Genomic DNA, 21380 nt, shown 5'->3' on the forward strand with positions numbered 1-21380 from the left:
TGACTTTTTTTATTTAAATTTCGGTTCCCATTAGCTTTAAGAAGTTTGCTCTTTGTATTTCATTAGGATACAGGGCTATGGAAGTAGTGAATTAATCTTCAGAGCATAATTCTCTTGGTTGTAACATACAGTAATATATATATAATGTATCAATCTATATGATTTCTGTTATATCGTTTTTAAAATTTGATTTCAAACATTCTGCAGACTTCTTAACCTTCCTGGCGGTATCCCCGAACATAGTTCGGGGTAAGCCGCGCAGGAGGTTTTCTCCGGCCCTGCTCGGCCGATTTGCATACTTTTTTTTTTTTGCTGGACGCAGCTAGCACTTTGCTAGCTGCGCCAGCACACTGATCACCGCCGCCCCACGCCCGATCGCCGCTATCCGTCGCGGCGCGCGGGCCCCCCCCCCCAGACCCCGTGCGCTGCCTGGCCAATCAGTGCCAGGCAGCACCGAGGGGTGGATCGGGACTCCCAATGACGTCCCGACGTCGCTGACGTCATCCCGCCCCGTCGCCATGGCGACGGGGGAAGCCCTCCAGGAAATCCCCGTTCTTTGAACGGGATTTCCTGATCGGAGATCGCCGAAGGCGATCGAAGCGTGCGGGGGGATGTCGCTGAGCAGCGGCTATCATGTATCGAGCCCTGGGCTCGCTACATGATTTAAAACAACAAAAAAAAACTGCTGCGCTGTCTCCTGGCGGAATTTTTCATACCGCCAGGAGGGTTAAGGTGGCTACTAATGGTCCAATTTCTAGCGAAAAATCATTCGAGCGATCAGAAATTCTGATAGGATTGGTTGTAAATAATTTGTCTAAACGTGGCCACTAATAATCCAATTTCTAGCGAAAAATCGTTCGAGTGATCAGAAATTCTGATCGGAAGAAAAATCGTTCACTGCACCATCAACGAACCAATCTTTGCTTCCTTTCTATCACAACCAATCAAGAAAATCCAAATTTTGGTTTGACAAAAATCCAATCGGAAGACTATTTTTATAATCGTTCATAATGGATTGTGCCTATCAACTGAGATTATGGTTCTTTTCCGTTAGCCGGGCGCATCCATTAGTTGGCGATAAAACTCCACCAGAGTTACATCTTTCCCTACTATCCATGGTGGCCTGGAGGGGGAATAGTAATTAACGCCACCTGGTGGTTGCGCCCGGCTAACGGAATAGTACCAAGATTATTTTCAACCAATCCGTTTAGAATTTCTGATTGCTCTAACGATTTTTCGCTAGAAATTGGACAGTTAGTGGCCAGCTTAACCAAAATTTGGATTTTCTTGTTGGTTGTGATAGATAGGAAGCAAAGATTGTTTCGTTGATGGTTCGATCAGAATTTCTGATTTTCGAGCAATCAGAAATTCTGATCGGAACCATCAACAAAATTAGAAATTGGATTGTTAGTGGCCACACTAAGTGACCACTAACAGGCTAATTTCTAGCAAAAAATCGTTCGAGTGATCAGAAATTCTGATCGGATTGGTTGTAAACAATCTCTGTTGATGGACAAAATCAATTATGAACGATTATAAAAACGTCGTCCGATTAGATTTTTATCTAGCCAAAATTTGGATTTTCTTGTTGGTTGTGATAGATAGGAAGCAAAGATTGGTTTGTTAATGGTGTAGTAAATAATTTTACTTCAGATCAGAATTGCTGATCGCTCGAACGATTTTTCGCTGGAAATTGGATTGTTAGTGGCCACCTTTAGTCATAATCTGGGAATGTTTTACATGATATTTCACTCACGTTACGTCAGGAAGAACTCTATAGATGTTATACATTCATTTTTTGAAAGTGAAAGTCTTTCGTTCTTTTAATAAAGTTTAGGATTCAAATGGAAGCTGCTCTGTTTCCTGGCAACTGCCCATGTGGTTCCGAGCACGTGACGTTTGAACATGTGACCTCCAGGAAGCAGGAAGTGTGTGGAGAAGATCTGCAGTATACGAAGCAGTACATGGAAGAGAGCAAATGGTTAGTCATCTAAGCAGACACAGTTTGTTTTGATTGGGATTACAGCTGCTGTAGTCGGCTGCTGGTTGCTCAGAGATCATTAGAGGTTTGTGCCTCTTTTGATCGGTGTCATTACTGTCAAGGAAGAAAGTGTGTGTACACTTAAAATACTTTCATTTGCATGTTATCTGATTTTTTTTCTTCTCTTTGTTGATCCCAGCAAGGACTGCACAATAACGTTTACATGCATGAATGTATGTTTTCATAAATTTTGTGGAAATTGGAGATATGCAAATATATATTTTTGCCATTAAATGCAGTGTGACTTTTGAAAGTGGTGAAGAACTTAAACTCTGCCTCTATAATATTACCATAGAAATTTTGTGCGATTGCCCCTCTGTGTCAATATGTTGTGATAATGACAGTAAATATCAGTGTCAGAGCTTTTGTTTTGGCTTAAAAAATGTTTGTGTGCTTGCACTTTTGTAAGGATTATCAGTTTAGATCCCATTCAATATATATACTCCAATAAATATATGGAGTATATTGTGATAATGAAGTATATGGATGCTGACATATTTTCTTTTTAAACCATACCAGTTGTCTGACAGCCCTGCTGTTTAGCTGCAGTAGTGTCTGAATAGCACCAGGAGCAATCATACAGCTAATCTTGTCAGATCTGACAATAATGTCAGAAACACTTGATATGCATATGCTTGTTCAGTGCCTACGGCTAAGGACTCATTCTCACTTAAAGCGCTAGGGCAGTACAAACTATATGGCAGTGACTGCCACGATTGCTGCCGACTGCGGGTGATTTGTGATTAGCGGCAGTCGCAAAATGCGCTACATGCAGCATTTTACCGCGATTCTGGACCGATCACAATTAGAATATTAAAAAGTGGTAATTGCAATCGCTCAAAAATCGCAAGAGTGTACAGTGATTTTACCGTGTTAATCGTGGTAAAATCACCCACGCAAAAGGCTAGTACTAAGCGCTCGTTTTTTGCGCTTCCAAGTAAGAATGGGTCCTAAAAGTATTACAGGTAGGATAGCCAGGCAACTGGTATTGCTTAAAAGGAACTGAGCACATTCTCTTTCAATGGAATCTCTCCTGGCATAGAAGCTGCCATGTTCCCCCCTCCCCTTCTTACATTCCTTATTTACAGAAGTCAGAGATGCTATCTTGACACATTGACACAAACTCGGTCTTTGAAGAAACAGTCCTAATTACTAACCCCCTTTGTTGTCTAATAGCATTGTTTACCTCTTGGTAATTAGCCCAATAAAACAATTAGGGACCTGAAAGCTCTGCGGCCGGGGACGGGCGGGTAGCCCTGCTGAAACATGGTAATTCATCTACTTTAAATGTAAAATACAAGGTAAAATGAAAGTTTATTTTAATAATGAAACAGATTGTCGGCATGCATTTTTCATGTGCTATAGAAATGTCCTGAATGATAAAAAAGGTGCTCGGTTCACTTTAAAGGGAAGATCCGTGCTGGAAATATAAAACAAACTGCACTTACCTGGGGTTTCTTCCAGCTCTTGGCAGTCGATCTGTGCCCTCATAGCAGCTCCTACGTCTCCCGGTGTCCAGTGGTGAAGAAGCCGACCTCGCCAGGGTCGGCTTCATGTGCGCTCTACGGTCCGGGTCACGTGGTGTACGTGACGTCATCGGGTCTGTACTGCGCAGGCGCAGTTGCAGTAGAGACCCGATGACGTCCCTACACCATGTGACCCGCGGCGTGGAGCGCACATGAAGCCGACCCTGGCGAGGTCGGCTTCTTCACTGCTGGACACCGGGAGACGCAGGAGCTGCTATGAGGGCACAGATCGACTGCCAGGAGCTGGAAGAAGCCCCAGGTAAGTGCAGTTTGTTTTATATTTCCAGCGCGGATCTTCCCTTTAAAGAGACTCTGGAGCCTAGGAAAAAAACAGGTTTTTACTTTAAAAACCTGTTTAACACAATTGCCCCACCTAAAACGCCACATCCCCGCAGCTGAAAACTGCATAAATCACCCCAAACTCCCTGAGCAAAAATCCATGACTTTCCTGGTCTGGGGAGGCAGAGCTTTGGGCTGTAGCTCTGCCTCCATGTGCGTCAGTCCGCAAATATCTCCGCCTCTCCCCGCCCCTCTCAGTGAAGGAAGACAGTGAGAAGGGTGGGCGGAGACGGTGATCAGCGCAGATTGATGGGAGTAGAGGCAGAACTACAGCCCAAAGCTCTGCCTCTACAAGGAAGGAGCCCCGCAATGTGCCCCAGGGAGTTTGGGGTGATTTTATGGAGTTTTCAGCCGCGGGAATGCGGCATTTCAGGTAGGGCAATTATGTTAAACAGGTTTCTAAAGTAAAAACCTGTTGTTTTTTTTCTCGGCTTCAAAGTCTCTTTAAAGTGGACCTGAACTCTTGCACTGGACAGAAGGATAATATATAGAATTGCACCCTGTATGTATTTAAAGAGTGTAACCTGTCTAATTCCCCCTCATCTGTGTCTAATCACAAGTTGTAATTTGATCTCTCCCCTGTTTCAGCTGACTGCCATGGCAGAGAGCTCTTTTGTAAACCCAGGATGTTAACAATATGTCTGCTTCCATGAAAGCTGTATGTAGACAAACTGCAGATTTATTTCAGGATTTGTATCAGCTGTAACAAAAAATGGTTTTCTTTAAAAGTTATTATGCTGTAACTTTTCTTTTAGAGCTGTGGTTTAAATTCTGAATTCAGTTCTGCTTTAAAAGACAGTAAATATGGCAGCCTCCATATCCCTCTCACTTCAGTTGTCCTTTAAAGTAGACCGGGAGGGAGGGGGTGCTAGATCAATGAGGGAAGCCACAATAGCATCCTGAGGCTCTCCTCTCTAAGGGCTGGAACCCACTGAAATCAGCAAACGCAAAACGCAACCGCTAGCGTTTTGTCTGAGCGGTTTGCAAGCGGATTCATGTGCGTTTTTGGTCATGTTTTGAAACATTGTATTTTTTTGCCCAGCGGGTGCGTAGCGTTTTGCGTTTTGCGTTTTTATCCTGATTGGTCCTGTGAATTATTTTTCATTTTGTTACAGTGTGCTGAACCGCAAAACGCTAGCAAAACCGCTCAGTTTAGGTTTTGCTGAGCGTTTCCGCTAGCGGTTCAATACTTTACATTGAAGCGCTAACGCTCCCAAAATGCTGCAGGTCCTGCGTTTGCGTTTCTGAGAAACGCAAACGCTCCTGTGGAAGTTGCCCCATCCATTAACATTAGCCCAGCATTTTGGCAAACTGCTAGCGTATCGCAGTGCTGCCAAAACGCTGCCAAAAGCGCTCCTGTGGGTTCCAGCCCTTAAGGTATGTATCCGGTTTTGATCTTGAGCTTTGGCTCGGAATCACTTTAAAATCAGCTGTGGATGTTTGATTTCTCTTTTTGATTTCAAAAAGTTGTGAATTATATCATAAAAACAGTACACTTACATAAACGTAATTGATATAACAATTTGACGCATTCATTATCTATCAGTACAAAATAAGTTAGCATTATAATCAAACTTTACCTTAGATATAAGTGCTATAACAAGTAAGCTTCATTTGTTAAATCTCAGACATGTTTGATTTTGTCTTTTTAGCTGTAAACTCCATATCTTAGGCTGGAAATGAAGAGTATCAACTAGCTCGATCTATATGACTTAGAGGTGAAAGTCTGTCATGACCTCTGCATTGGGCAGAAAAGAGAAGTATAATGATTGCTACTACTGGTTCCAGTGGACTTTGTAAGTATGCCTTGTGTGTGTACTGTGAACACACGTACGTCTTTGAAGTTTAGATGTTTTGTGAAGGTCTCTGTACAGGAAATACAGTCACCAGATCAAAATTGCTACTTGCATTCATTTCTTTAAGACATTTTGTTGAAAGTTATTAGGTGTCAGATGCATGTTAAATGTATTTATCGTGGAACTGGAACTAGGTCATGTAGGGGCAGGCATAATAGGATGCAGAGAAAGGTTACGTATCAGAGGGTTTGTATCTATTCAAGTTGCTGCATGTATTGTGTCTGGGTGTAGTGGCAGCTGCTCTACTGCCCTGCTTTGCTGCGTGAATTTCAGAGATCCCTGCATCTCTCTCACAGTACAGTTTATCTGCATTGAAAGCTGCCATTGTAAATTATTGCATAGCAGCTGTATGTTTATATTAGAATGTATCCAGTGAGAATGTGTCTTTTCCTGTGTATATTTTTGACTTGTAAACAGCTGAGGCACTGCTAGCAGTTTTTATATTGTTTTCTTTGTTTTCTTATCAGCTACAGTTGTAATCATTTCTTCAAGTTCAGCAAAGATGCTAAGCTTTCCACTGATGAAGAAGGTGCTGTGTTTAACTGTTGGAATGCTGTTCTGCTACCAGTTCTTTTTTTTCTGGTAGTACCTTTTTTGCTGTAAAGAATATTTTAGAGCAAAGAAGAAATGATGAATGTCATACCACTTTAAGAAGTCACTTGTCGTGTTTTTTTTTTTTTTTCTTTTTTTTTTTTTTTCTTTTTTTTTTTTCTCTCTCCCTAGGGAATAATAGCAGCAGTCTCTGTTCTACAGTTTAACTGTTTCTTGACTAATTTTAGTAGTAGTAGAGCATTGTACAACAGTACAATGCTCATTTGAATGACATTTGAATGACATTTATTTATATTTGCAAAACAATCTATGTAGCTACGTTTGATGTTGAGTGAGTGTGTGTGTGTGTGTGTGTGTGTGTGTGTGTGTGTGTGTGTGTGTGTGTGTTGCCATATTTATTTCCTTTTTAACTATACTAGTTGCCTGGCACTCCTGCTGTTCTATTTTGCAGGGCTGTGGAGTCGGAGTCGGGGCAATTTTGGGAACCCGGAGTTGGAGTCAGTCGTGATTTCATAAACTGAGGAGTTGGAGTTGGAAGATTTTTGTACCGACTCCACAGCCCTGCTATTTTGTTGCAGAAGTGTCTAAATAACACCAAAAACAAGCATGCAGCTTATCTTGCAAGATCTGACAAAAATGTCAGAAACACCTGATCTGCTGCATGCTTGTTCAGGGTCTATGGCTAAAAGTATTAGAGGAAGAGGATCAGAAGAAGCACCATGGCTCTGGCTTACTGTGCATGCGCGGTCAGTCGGCTATTGCGCGTCCATGTACAAAGAGGAGCTGCGTGGCCCTGATCTGATTAGCGACAATGCATTGTTGCTAATCTTCTGGGGGGACAACACTGCAGGGAGGGAAGCCTCAACAGGATCCTGAGGCTTCCCTCTCTTTAGGTAAGTATCTGATTTCAAGTACCCAAGCTTCGGCTCTGGTACACTTTAAGGTTCCTAACAATTTTGGCATATTAGCGGTTTCGTTTTTGATACAGCAATAACTTTTTATTACCTATGCCATCAAAGTAATACTTACTGTGCTTTTTTCAGGACATTGTAGGCTTTCTTTGGGTAATATTTTGTTCAAGTATTATTTCATTTCACGGGAAATTTATCAATATTAAGGCATAAATTACACATTTTTCCATGTTTCCCCATTCCTAAAGTTTGAGGACCCCAGTACTGTATAGATGCATTGCTAGGCAACAACATTTCGATGCATCTATACAGCGGTGGGTCCCTGCCCATAGTGATCGCATCCAATCGCTATGGGTGGCAGCCATTACAAGTGTCTACGAATCTTAAGGCCAAGTATGGATGACACAAGGGGTTACACATTCATTTGGTAGGGGTTAAAACTTCACAAACAAAAACCTCTATTTCCCAATGTTACTCTATCTCTTTAATTAAAAAAAAAATAAAAAAATTCTGTATCATTATGAGAATGCTAGCTGCAGTAATTCACAATAGGTTCACTGCATGAGCAACAGGGGCGCACATGTGCGGGGGCGTGTACGAATGATCACTGCCACGGCTTTTAGTGCTGGTGCTGGTGGTAAGTCTCACGTCCAGGAACCTGCAGTGTAGATAATTTGGACATGAGACTTACGTCCAAAAGCCAAAAGTGGTTAAAAGACACCTTAGCTGACGCTACATCTATACCAGCGTGTAGTGGCTTGGTAGCCTTCTACTTTTATAGTCTCTGTTTTGGATGGGCTTTTCTCCATTCACTGCCCCGTCCCATGTTTGTGGCTCCAAACTGCAGTCAGTCACGCAGAAGACAAAGAAGCAGTGCTTTCTCTGTCCACTTGCTCTGCCTGTAATTTCGTGCTCCTGTCCTGATGTGCACTACAGCTGAGGCGATGAGTTTTATGGGTATGTGTTCTTGACAAGTACTACTCATACACGAGTGTCATTTCTGAAGTATCCATGCTCAGAACACTATGGGTTGCTGTGCACATCTGGGCAGGAACACAAAATTACAGGAAGCCTGAGCGGCCAGAGCATGCACTTCCTCTTTGTCGAAAGGGGACAGTGCCGCAAAACGAAGGGGAGCCTATTCAAATCAGTGATCGCTAGTCAGGGTGTTGGACAGAATGCCTTAGGGAAGTGGGGGGGTGATGCGGCGGCAGCAGGCCTTGGGGGTCTTAGGGTTAGTCATCACAGGGGAGGTTGGGGGGGGTCTTAAGGTTAGGCACCAATATGGTGGCGAGGGGTCCAGGGTTAGGTACCACCAGGGGAGGATTCTGTGTGAGAGAAGGGTAGGGTTTAGCCATAGTAAAATATCAGTAAATAATAAAATACAATAGTGGAATATTCTCATTTTAGCAATATTCTACTAACAGCAATCCCCTGCGCCCTTTCTTCCAGGTGCCTTTTTTGTTTACTATTCATGTGCCTCTTAATTATTTTTCTACTATGTCCACTAGATGGCGCATCTTCACTAGAAACAAAGTCTCTTCCTACTTCTTAGTTTTCCAGTTATGCATTTTTCTAAAATTACTAAGTATATTTTAATTTAAAGTGAATGTGAATTTGTGAGTCTGAGTCTACTGCAGTATGTAAGTAAACAAATAAGAATTATTGCAGTTTTCAGAACACTTGACAACACATCACTGCAATGTGTCAGGACAAGTCAGTTTATTGTCTGTTAACTAGCACCTACAGTAATCCTGTATTGTTATTGTTCCTAGCCTGGTCCAGCTTATATCAGTGCTCATGTCCAGCACCACATAAGAAAACAGTTTGAATTTCAAGATCATTTTTTGATGACTATTCCCAGGGCTGTGGAGTCGGAGTCGGGTCAATTTTGGGTGCCTGCAGTTGGAGTCGGGAAAAAATGCACCGACTCCTAATGAATTTAAACTGTAATTAAAATAAAAAATATTATAAAATGTTCTATTTCTCAGATAATAGTCATCATAAATAATTTATACATACAGTAATAGCTGTGCTTAGTCCACAAAAATGAAGTAAACCAATCAAAATTAGTTATTTGTGCTGCTTCAATAAAGCAGGCCCCGTATTTTTAAAGTCAGATATACACATCTGATTGTGACTGTATATACGATGTGTGTCAGGAACCGGCCCGCGGCACGCCGGCGTATACGGTTCCCGACTGCGGGTTTGACCCGATCAAGCGGGGAGCAGCCTTATTCAAGCTACAAACAAGGCTGGGACCGCTCAAACGCTCCTTACTGCCACCACTAGCTGTTGCTAGACACGTCCACTCGGCTGTCGAGTGCTCAGCGCGCAATCCGCGTTTTCGTATTCGGGTCAGCTTTGCGCTTTAGGCCGAATACGGGAACGCCACACACACAAACACACAGTACAGTTGTACAGTAACACGGCACAATCAGGCACTGACTTGTAATGCAAGTTACACTGTCGTGCAGCAAAACCAGCAACAGTCGTTCCGAACGATACTGTTAGCCACTCTGCTGTCGAGCGCAAAAGTGCCCCATACACACAATGCAATTACAATCTCATACGGTAGTGTTTCTCAAACGTACAATCAGGCATGGACCTATACACAATTACACTTCAGTCTCTTCTAGGCTATGAGTGTTAGTTTAGTACAGCGGAAGTCAAACTTATTAAATAACGATTTAATATTCCAGAAAAAAGTGGAACAATGCAGAAATAATATATACAAAAGATGTACAAAAAACAAAGTAAAAAGTTACAAAATAAAAGTTATGATACACACAAGGATATTTGCATAAAAATGGGATAACGTTACCAGCATATCGATCTGAACGTTGTTTGCGGGAGGACGCAACTTCTGGTCAGGAACCAGGTTAGTCCTAGCGTTGTGCTATCTCCAAAGACTACCAGTTGTGACTGTCCTAGCTGCTTTTTTATAGTCTCAAGTGTTGCCCCGGGCAAAGGATGTTTCATCCCACAATCTAATGCAATTTCCCTGACTGTGACAGGCAAACCTCAAAGCTTTTCCTGTCACACTTTGCAGACTTCAAAGCAATTCCACTTCCAGCCCACTATTCAGACTAAGACGTAGCCGACCACCTTGTGTAGGCTTCAACCTGGTCGGGTAATTGTCTAAGTAAGTGTTTCCTTGCTAGTGGCTAGGTAGACAGTTCCTAATTAACTGTCCAGGTTCCTTTGCCTATTGAATGTAACTGGTCTATTCAATGAAGACAATGGCAGTTCCCTTGCTCTGCCCTGAATGCAAATTTAATCTACATCTACATACAGACTCACATTAGCCGTTTCCTGGAGCCAGGTGACCCCTTCAAAAGCCAGACTAGCTTTTAGCAGACCTACATATCTGAGGTAGTACCCAGTAGACAGAAAAATGAAAGAAATATGTTCCTGTATTATCCCAACATCCTAACTAGCTGCTATATTCCTGACAATGTGTACACAGGAATCTCTTATATATACTAAATAACATCTATGCTGTAAGTGTAAAGCCTGATGTGTAGCCGTGTCACTAATAGAGATGGCCAATGAGATGGAAATAATTCTGTGTTGATTCTGATTTATGCAAATGTACGCCTTCTCTTTGCTCATGAAATCAAATAATTTGATATGTTGTTAAAATTTGGTTTGGTGACTACGAATTAAATGGTACCTGAGAAGGATGAAAAGAAAAGTTTTTTTACTTACCTGGGGCTTCTTCCAGCCCCCTTCAGGCTAATCAGTCCCTCGCTGTCCACCTCCACCACTTGGATCTTCTGCTATGAGTCCTGGTAATTCAGCCAGTTAGCGCAGTCCGGCCGCATGCCGCTTCCACAGCCAGGAGAGTTCTGCACCTGCGCAATAGTGCTGCGCAGGTGTAGTACGCTCCCGGCGGCGGAGTGTGTGCATGCACACTACGCCAGACTGGCTCAAGTACCGGGACTTATAGCAGAAGATCCAGGTGGCGGAGGAGGACACCACTGAGAATGTTGTGCACATTGAACACAGAGGTGGTGTCTATCACCCATAAACCTGGTTCAGATTTTGCATGAAGAATGTGTAATAGAGGAAGAATCTCCTTATTCCCCTGCAGAGTACCTGCACATCACTCTTACATGTACCCACAGTTACATTGCCTAGGGCCTGATAGATGTTCTTTGTTCCGGTCTGTACCTTTTACAAGCACTCTTACCAAGGACTAGTTTTAGTCTATGACTAAAGGGAATAAATATGGCAGTCTCCATATCCTTCTCACTTCAGTTGTCTTTTACAATTCCTAAGCATTGGCTGTTAAGAGACGTATTTCATGTTACATACTTTCAATCAACAAGATTGTAATATGCAAATTAGAGGAGTCGGAGTCGAGGAGTCGGTGGAATCCTAAACTGAGGAGTCGGAGTCGGTGGATTTTTGTACCAACTCCACAGCCCTGACGATTCCTTTCAGTTCCAAGTAGATCTAGGCAGACTCGTCTCTCTGGAAACTGAAAGCCTTAGGGCCTTTTTTCACTTTATCAGTTTTTGTCAGTTATAACTGAAAGGACATCTAATATGCAAGGTAATGTCTATGTTTCTCCTTGGCTGAAGTGATATTACTGCTTAATGAAGTGCTGACCTGGAAGCTGTTTATGGGGTCGTCGCCATTTTTAAAGTGGAGGACGGAGTGTTCCACTGATCACAGTGGGTAAATGGGAGGCCAGAGAGGAGAAAAAGATTGATGAGCAAACTACATGGGAGGAAAGTATTACGTGTGTACCGTATATACTCACATATAAGCCAAATTTTTGGGACAAGCTTATATGCGAGTGGTGTGGTAGCGTGTGGGGATAGCTACCTCTTGTCTTTCCTGGTTTTGTCTCCCTTGCAGCTCTCCTTACAGGATGTCCAGGTTTCACTTTCTTCTCAACCTGGGGAGCCACTTCCTTCCCTTGCAGTTCCGTACTCGGCCACTAGATCACATTGGCGAGTAGAAAGCTGCAAGGGAGACTAGAAGATGGCTGCCCAGAGACTAGAAGACACTGAAGCCTGGATCTGTAGCAAGTAATAATAATAATCCGAACATTTGTATAGCGCTTTTCTCCTGTTGGACTCAAAGCGCTCAAGAGCTGCAGCCACTGGGACGCGCTCAAGAGGCCACCCTGCAGTGTTAGGGAGTCTTGCCTTGAACTCCTTACTGAATAGGTACTTGACCTAGCCAGGATTCGAACCCTGGTCTCCCATGTCAAAGGCGGTGCCCTTAACCAGTACACTATCCAGCCACCACAGAGCTGCAAGGGACACGAGAAGATTGCCGACAAGGAGAGTTGGCTATATGTACAATTTACAGCACTGTGCATCACATACACTCTGCTGAATATACCTACACTGCATCATCACATACATATGCTCCCGCATTTGTCCCGGTTATTACCGGATCATTGCAACGGGGACTTTGATCAGTGAATGGGAACTGTTCCCATTCAGTGATCTCTGGGCTAACGGGCGGCGTCCAGTGGGAGCGCGGACAGCGGCGGCGGTGCATGTATCTATGCTCCGGGAGCTAAAGTGAAGTCTGCCGGAGTGTAGGTATACTGTATACTATTCACGATTAATTTCATGCTGAAATCAACCCAGAATCTGCCTTGTGATGCCGCATCCGACCTCCTTGCCGCCCTGACACTGTCCCCCTAATGTTAAATGTCCCTCTCGGTGCCCAGCTTAAGGTTACATAACCTGTCCGCCGCCTCCCCTTGTCCCCGCCGGTTTCGGGCGCACTCTATTCTTCAAACACATGCACCACATGGTTGCCTAATAACATGGCCGCGTGTATGATGTCATACGCGCACCCTTACCACGTGGGGCGCGCATGTATGTAGAGCGGAGTGCTTTTGGGGACAAGGGGAGGCGGCGGACAGGTAACGTATAGAATGCACTGGGGTGGGACATTTAACATTAGAAGGGACAGCACCGGGGGTTTTGCCTTGTTTGTGGGCCGTCCCAGAATTGCACGCGGCGCACCCGATCAGTCCGCCCAACATCTTGCAGCATGTGTGATCACCAATGCAACCAATTTTTGCCCCAAAATTGGTCTCATTGTCGTTTGGGCATGCACTTGGTGGCACCGATGAATTGGATAGTCGGCAGCCAAGTCGCCTGATGTATGTCTTTACCCAAAATTATCTTTTATGGTAGAATGTAATTGTTGCAGCTGAACTCCCCAACAGAAATCCAGTCTGTACATTGATTGTTGCTAAACTGTCAACTGAAGTAATCGTAAGAAATCATTTTAGGCAGTATTTGACATGTTTGCAAGTTAAGAAATAATGTATTTCAGCTAGGATGGAGGGAATTTTTTTTTCTAAGCCACTGTTCATAGTGCTGACTAGGGATGATCAATGAGATGCAAATACTTCTGTAATTATGCAAATGTATGCAGCTTGAAAAAGGACCAATCAATTTAAACCTGGGTTTAAATTGACTGGTTCATTTTCAAACTGCATACATTTGCATAAAAATTGCATACATTGATCATCCCTAATTGCTGTGATCATCCCTAGTGCTGACATGAAGTCCTCCATTGATTGAATCTTTAAACGCTTTCCACTTCTGACAAGCAGAGGGACCCTGATGCTGTGACCCTGTAAAAATCACCTCTGCACTCTCTACTTCTGGACACTGCTTTGTATCATGCAAAGCCAATTTGATGATCTTTAACAGACTGGCCAAATGTATAAGGTCAGGGTATTTGAACTCGGAACAGTACTGTCTGAATATGAGTAGGAATGGTTTTTGTGATGACGGGCGAATTTATGAATGCTTGTGCAGTAGTTGGTTTTCCAGGAATTGTCTGACTTTGTGATGCCTTGCATCACAAATGACATGTTAGAAGGGGCGTAAATCAAAGGGAGCAGCCCCTGCGACTACAGGGGGCCCAGAGGTTTGGGGGGCCCCCAGCTACTAACATTTGCTTTTGCTGGTACTCTAGATCAGGTGTTTTCGTTGCCATGCTTGTTATGGGTATGAAGATCCTGATGGCCACACTTGTTTTATGTGCCTTGTAAGATGCTTGTGAGAGCCACTAAGAAGAGGCAAAGGAAGGGTTGTGGACATAAAAGTTTTGCTGGGGGGCCCCATGAACTGTAGTTACGTTATTTGTTAATTGTATTCATTAATTAGTAGTTAATTGTAATTAGTTAATCGTAGAAAGCGTTAGTAACTTCATGTTAGTTCTGTGTAATAAATAAGTAGTGATTTAACCTCTTGATGACCATGGTGTTAAACCTCCCCCCCCCCCCATAGTGACCAGGACATTTTTAGATGAATTGGCCACTGCAGCTTTAAGGCCAAGCTGCAGGGCCACATGACACAGCACATTAGTGATCCCCCCCCCCCTTTTCTCCCCACCAACAGAGCTCTCGGTTGGTGGGGTCAGATCGCCCCCCAGATGTTTGTTTATTTTGTTTATATGTTTTTGTTTTTATATTTCTCATACTGACACCTCCCCCCCGCCAGCCAATCCACGTGATCAGCTGTCATAGGCTTCAGCCTATGACAGCCGATCACCCCTGTGCCTAAGGAGGGGACAGCCGTGTCACACGGCTGTCCCCAGTACAGCGCTGCTGCAGATCGCAGTGCTGTACAGGTACTTAGACGGCGGTTTCGCCGTCTAACAGTCTCCCGAACTACGATTGCTCCGCTCCGCCCACTAAGCAGGAGGTGTGCGCGCAGCCTGCGCGAGATCTCCTGCAAACCAGAGCCCCAGGACTTTACGCCGATCAGCGTTAGGCGGTCCTGGGGCTGCCGCCGCGGCTATGCCCATCAGCGTGACGCGGTTGGCTACTGGTTAAAGATGGCGATATGCTTGTCTTAAGGTAGCCATACACTTATAGATTGGCAGCAGATTTGACCATCAGATTTCTGTCCGAAGCCTGTCAAGTCGAAATCTGACAGGAATCTATCTGATGTGTGCCAGGAACAGATTTCCTTTAGATTTCAGAATTAAATCTATTGGAAATCGATCTAAATGCATTATTGGACCATTAAATCCAATGCAATTTTATGGGCCATCCATCTGCTGCCAGCAGCAGCTTGACTTAGATTTTCCATCCTGTCAGATCAAATCGATCGAAATCGGACGCAAATCGATCGATCTGGGAATTTGATATAATCGGTTTCTGATTGATTCCATAAAATCGATCGATCAATGGCTGAAATAAACCAGAGTATGGGCCCCTTTACTTCAGAATGTAGATAGCTATGTTTAAAGAGCAGAATAGCTTTAATTCTGTGAAAGCATCCTTTATTTACTTGGCAAAGTGAGGGCCCTGTGACAAAGAAACTATCCAAATAGAAAGCGTAAAATGTGGAGCAAGTGTTACAAAGTATTAACATGTTTAGTAAACATTCCAGGCAGTAAAACCCTGTGTTTGGAACTGCCGTCATCGAAGGCACCGAAACTAAGATTAAATAAAACCACCAAAAAAGGCTTCTAGTGCACAGAGAGTAACCTTGTACTCAGGATTGGGTTTGTTGGCATATATCTCGCACAATTGTATAGCTGCAGATTTTTGCATGAGATTGTATACACTTATTTTTGAACATCTGCACAATCATGTTTTTTTTGTCCATTTATGTCTATTTATGCATATATATGTCTTCAGCTACAACACTAAAACCACTACTTATATGAATAACCTTGATTATGAAACCTATTAAAGGGAACCTTAACTGAGAGGGATATGGATGTTTTCTTTTAAATAATACTAGTTGCCTTGCAGTCCTGCTGATCTCTTTGGCTGCAGTAGTGTGAATCCCACACCTGAAACAAGCATGCAGCTAATCCAGTCTGACTTCAGTCAGAGCACCTGATCTGCATGCTTGTTGAGGGGCTGTGGCTAAAAGTATTAGGGCCCGTTTCCACTTGTGCGGTGGGAATCGCCGTGGCAAAAATTCACATGCGGATGCAAATTTCGCATACGGTTATATGCAAATTTTCATGCGAATTCGCATACAATTTCAAATGGATGACTATGTATGCGACTTTAACCATGGCAGTGCCTGTGTGCTTTTCCATTGATTCCATGTGAAATCGTATGCGAATTTGCATGAAAATTCGCATACCAATACCGCATGCGAATTCCCTATTAAATACATTGTATGCGATTTGCATAGCGGTATGCGAATTCTGATGGCTCTGCCGCGCAGATTTTTTCTGCATAGAAAAACGCAAAGGAATCCTGACAAGTGGAAACAGTCACATCCACTTGTATTGGCTATGCGAATTTGCATGGGAATTCGCGATAGTGGAAACGGGCTCTTAGAGATGCAGAGTCGGACAACTAGTATTATTTTAAAAGGAAAAATCCATATCCTTCTCAGTTTAGGTTCCCTTTTAGGTGTGGAGAATATTAAGCTGCAAAGTAAACATTTCTTCAAGGGGATATGTTAGAAGTGATTCGAATGGGCAAATTTAAGGGTCTGAATGGCTTTAATAATGGTGAATTGGTGATGACTAGAGAACTGCGCCAGAGAATTTCTAAAATGGCAGGTCTTTGCTGTTACGCTCAGTGGTATATTCTCCACAGTCAGCACGACATGCATAACCTGACGTGAAGGAGACACACGCAAGCACAAGGAACCAGGATATCCCCAGTTGTAGTGGAGCAGAGGACTGACTCCCATAGGAGATGTGGCGCACAGAGCAGGCGTAGATCCGAGCAACCACAAACAATACTTAAATACAATGGATACGATATTCCTAGCGTATTACAATTACAGCTATCAATGAAGCTACAAATGACTGACTAACATATGTATATATCGGCGATTAACCGATATATAACATAAGCAAGGAACACTAGCTAGGAACTGGAACAATACAAGGAACAGGACTAGGAAGGATTCGCTACTTCTACGCAGAAGTGAGCGCAATCCACGCAAGGTAACAGGAACAGGACTCAGAAGGATTCGCTACTTCTACGCAGAATTGAGCGCAATCCACGCAAGGTAACAGGAACAGGACTAGGAAGGATTCGCTACTTCTACGCAGAAGTGAGCGCAATCCACGCAAGGTAACAGGAACAGGACTAGGAAGGATTCGCTACTTCTACGCAGAAGTGTGAACACAATCCACGCAAGGTAACAGGAACAGGACTAGGAAGGATTCACTACTTCTACGCAGAAGTAGCGCAATCCACACAAGGTAACAGGAACAGGACTGAACTAACTAAGCACGGGTGATCACGATACGCGCAACCTACCAAAGCGTGCTAGAACTGACTGACTGAACACAGGATATAAACAGTGCGAGTACGTATATATCAGCGACACTGATGTATTAACATAACACGGATACAAGGAAAATAACAAACGCGCTAGTATGCGTATATATCGGCGATGAACCAATATATGATGCAAGACCAGCAAAGTAACAAATACTGATAAACAGGATCAGGACTAGAAGGACTCGCTGACCCCTTCGCAGGATTCAGTGCAGTCCACACGAGATCTAGGAGCGAGGGGGGCCAGAACAGAGTAACAGACTGATCTGAAACTATGATAGCCCGGGGAGCCCTGCAGGAAGCAGATCTTTATACTGAGGTCATCCAATGGGAGCAGACATGCAGATTCCCACACAGGTGAATGGTAATTATTCAATCCTGAGCTGGCCAGAACTGCAGAGGAACTGCAGATGGAATCAGCAACTAGTATGAGTGCACACAAAACTATGCAAGCAAATGCATGTAATGAAATCAGAACTGCTTGGGCTGTAATACAACTGCAGCCAGCAGTACACGCTGCAGAAGCGATCGTGACATTTGCCCAGTTTCCAAGAATAATCCAAGAAAGGACAACATGTTGATGGGCAACAGGGTCATGGGCACCTACAGCTATTCTGTCTCTGGACAGATCTACTGTAGCATAATTTGCTTAAAAGCTAAGTGCTGACTGTAAGAGACAGGAGTCAAAGCACAAAGTGCCTAACAGCTTTCTGCTTATGGAGTTGCATAGCCACTTACTGACTAGAGTACTTACAGTGGGCATGTGGACATTACAACTGCTCCATAGAGCAGCGGAAGAACGTGGTCTGATCTGATGAATCACATTTTTCTTTACCACCAAATTCCACAGACCTCAGCCCTACTGATTATGTGTGGGATATGTGGAAAAGTCCAGTCCATGGAGGCCCCTCTTCACAAATAACAGAAGTTAAAGGATCTGCTGCTGACATCTTGATATCATGGACCAGAGGATACATTTAGAGGTTCATGTCATGATGAGTCAGAGCTTTTTGGGTGGCATAAGTATTAACCGCACAGTATTAGGCAAGTGGTTTGTGTTTGTGTGTACATAATAGAACATCTATAATGTCCACAACTGCTTGGTCCAGAACACACTTGGTGCCTGCTGTTACATTCTGTTATGGGTTGTTATGTAGTACTTCAGTGTGCACTGTTCCCTAGTTGTGTACATCCAGGCCTGGGTTCCCCTCACATGTGCCCCGGGTTACTCATTGGATATGAATGTGGTAATCCGTGTTCTCCCTTAGGAATTTTTCCCAGCCGGGTGGCATGAAGAAGTAGCTGGGTGGGGCATGATGGGGGAATGCAGGGTTGGTACAACTCTGCTGATAGCATGGGAGGAGGATGAGGAGATGGGCCGATGACAGCCAGGTGCCCACCAAAATTAGCTGGGTGGAGCACCCGGCTAAAAGAGCCTGGGGAGAGCACTGGGTAATGCTGTTGGTCAGTAAGTATCTGGTTATTGTAAAACGCTAACATTTTGGAAGTTGTCATTTTCTAGTCAGAACTTCATCATCCATAAAATTAGGCAAGCATCTGTCCTGGCTGTATTTTTGCTGTGATTTCATGTTTTGTCATAGAGCGTTCATGGTTGCTTTACAGCCCCTGCTCTGTGAGTTTTTTTAACAAATGTTTGTAAATACTGTAATTTATGGGTAAACAGGTGATTTCATGCAGTGTGAAATCGCAGTGTTAATACACTTACTGTATTCCTATAGGCTACCACGATTTTGATAAACATTGTGATTTCTCTGCATAGAAAAAATTGTCTGCATACACTACTTTTTCGCATACCGCATGCAATTTTTCATTGGCTACTGTGCATGTTTAAATGCAAACAAATGTGTACAGTGTTTGAAAAATCTTGTGCCACAAACAGTTTGCATTTGTTCCAGTGCTTTGACGAGTGCCATGGCATATAGAGTGCCTTGAATCGCCACAGCACTCATCTGCAGGAGGGCGGGACTAAGCACCGTAAGTCGATACACGGGTCATCTGAGGGTGAGTTAGACTTGAAAACAGGGTTGTGGAGTCGGTACAAAAATCACCTGACTCCGACTCCTCAGTTTATGAAACCACCGACTCCAGGTACCCAAAATTGCTGACTCCTCGACTCCTACTCCACAACCGTTGTAAGGCTATGGAGTAAGTACAAAAATCATCTGACTCTGACTCCTCAAGATATTGAAACCACCAACTACGACTTCAGGTACCCAAAAATTGCTCGACTTCTCAACTCCGACTTGAAATCCGACTCCACAGCCCTGCTTGAAAGCACCATAAAAGTCATTATAACCTTTTAGGAAAACACCATGCATACCATGTCTATTTTGGAAATTATAGTCTGTTAAGAACTGAAATGTTTTCTGTTCAATGTTTTTTTTTTGTTTTGTTTTTTCTTTCTTTTGTTTTTTCTTTCTTTTCTTTTTTTTAATACTTGTGGGATTAACCAGCTTTCTGTAGGAACACATGGTATGTATGGCGTGTGCAGGTTTAGTAGTGTCCCTGTGGTAGTATGGATCTTGGCAGGCAGTTATACCCACTCATGCACTCACTATGTAATGTATATGAGCTGTACGGAAGCTGCTAGACAGGAAGTGCAGTCAAGCGACATGCTAAGCCATTTCATTTTACAGCATTTGAGGATCAGTTCCACTTGAGATACTTTTCAGTTCCCTTTCTTCATAGTTCTGGCTATTTTGGGTGGTGTTTGATGGGAATGGGACTGCACGTTGCCAGACATATTGCTGCTATGTTTATCCATTCTGCAGAGTTTTCTCTTCACTTTTTGTGTGTTATTCGGCTTACTTTATAAGTGTTTGACATAGACAGAAATAAAAGGAATATTTAAAAGTAAACTTCTATTAGGGCTTGAGCAAGTGAGAATTATTTCTAATAAGTTATAGACAGCGGTATAAACCTGACACACATACTAACCCTCCCCCACTCTTATCAAAACTAAAAATACATTTTGGATGGACTTAATTATTCTTTCTTTATAGCTAGTTTGTAAATGCGGTTGGCAGCAAATGAATCATACTTGGCTTCCATTGTTTTTGGATGGATAACCAGCAGCCAGTCATATTCACAGGAAGGTAAGCTATGTAGTATACAGGCCTGTTCAGAACTGGAATATAGAAGACAAGTATAGAGAGCTGGTCACAGTATTGTCTTGTTAGTATCAGCCTCAACCCCAGTGATAGCTGTATGGTTTACAGACGTCTGTGAATCCACAATAACAGCCATAGCAGAGTATCTTCATTTGGCCATGGCAGCTTTTCTGCAGTGTACAACACAGTGGCTAGAAACCAGTACATCTGTTTGAATTTACTCAGTACCATAGAGGTGTCCATCATTTTTAATACTGAGACCCTATGGGCTAACCTGAAGTTTTCTGAGGCCCCAATGTTGTTTTGTTTTCATATCTTTAAAATAAGTAGATCTTATTCCTTTCATATTTTTCACAGCAAGTGGATCGCACAAACTCACTGTGGTAATGCATTTGGAATATCTACCTCCATGTTGTGCCCTTACTGTTTAGCTTCATAGATAAGTGTACAGACGTAGCATGAAGACTGAACTGAATCCCACCTAAAATACTCAGTTCTGTTAAAACAAAGTGGACTGTGTAAATCAGGTGAAAATAAAGTGAATTGAGCTCCAAGCCTATTAGATGGGTAAGTTCTCCAGGGGTGTAGATATTCATCTATACAAGTTAAAGCAGACCCAAAACAAATTTTTTTTTTTAATTCAAAATATTTAGTTGCACCACTCTGACACATAAAAAAAGATAAATAAACACTCCTTCAAGCCTATGAGCATTCAGTGCATGCTTTTCACCCTTCTCTTTTCATAACTAGGGTTATACAGGTG

General features: G+C 43.1%; 1 protein-coding gene across 1 annotated transcript in view; it reads left to right on the forward strand.

The window, feature by feature from the left end:
- Positions 1-1883: 1883 nt before the first annotated feature.
- UBAC2 (UBA domain containing 2) overlaps positions 1884-21380 on the forward strand; it is a 199669-nt gene continuing 180172 nt past the window's right edge. Inside the window, exons 1-2 of the mRNA XM_068267976.1 lie at positions 1884-1981; positions 5559-5702. Coding sequence (XP_068124077.1) covers positions 5672-5702 — 31 coding nt within the window. The 5' untranslated portion in view covers positions 1884-1981; positions 5559-5671. The remainder of the gene's footprint in view (positions 1982-5558; positions 5703-21380) is intronic.

This window comes from Hyperolius riggenbachi, chromosome 2 (assembly GCF_040937935.1).
Source record: "Hyperolius riggenbachi isolate aHypRig1 chromosome 2, aHypRig1.pri, whole genome shotgun sequence".
Lineage (NCBI taxonomy): Eukaryota > Metazoa > Chordata > Amphibia > Anura > Hyperoliidae > Hyperolius > Hyperolius riggenbachi.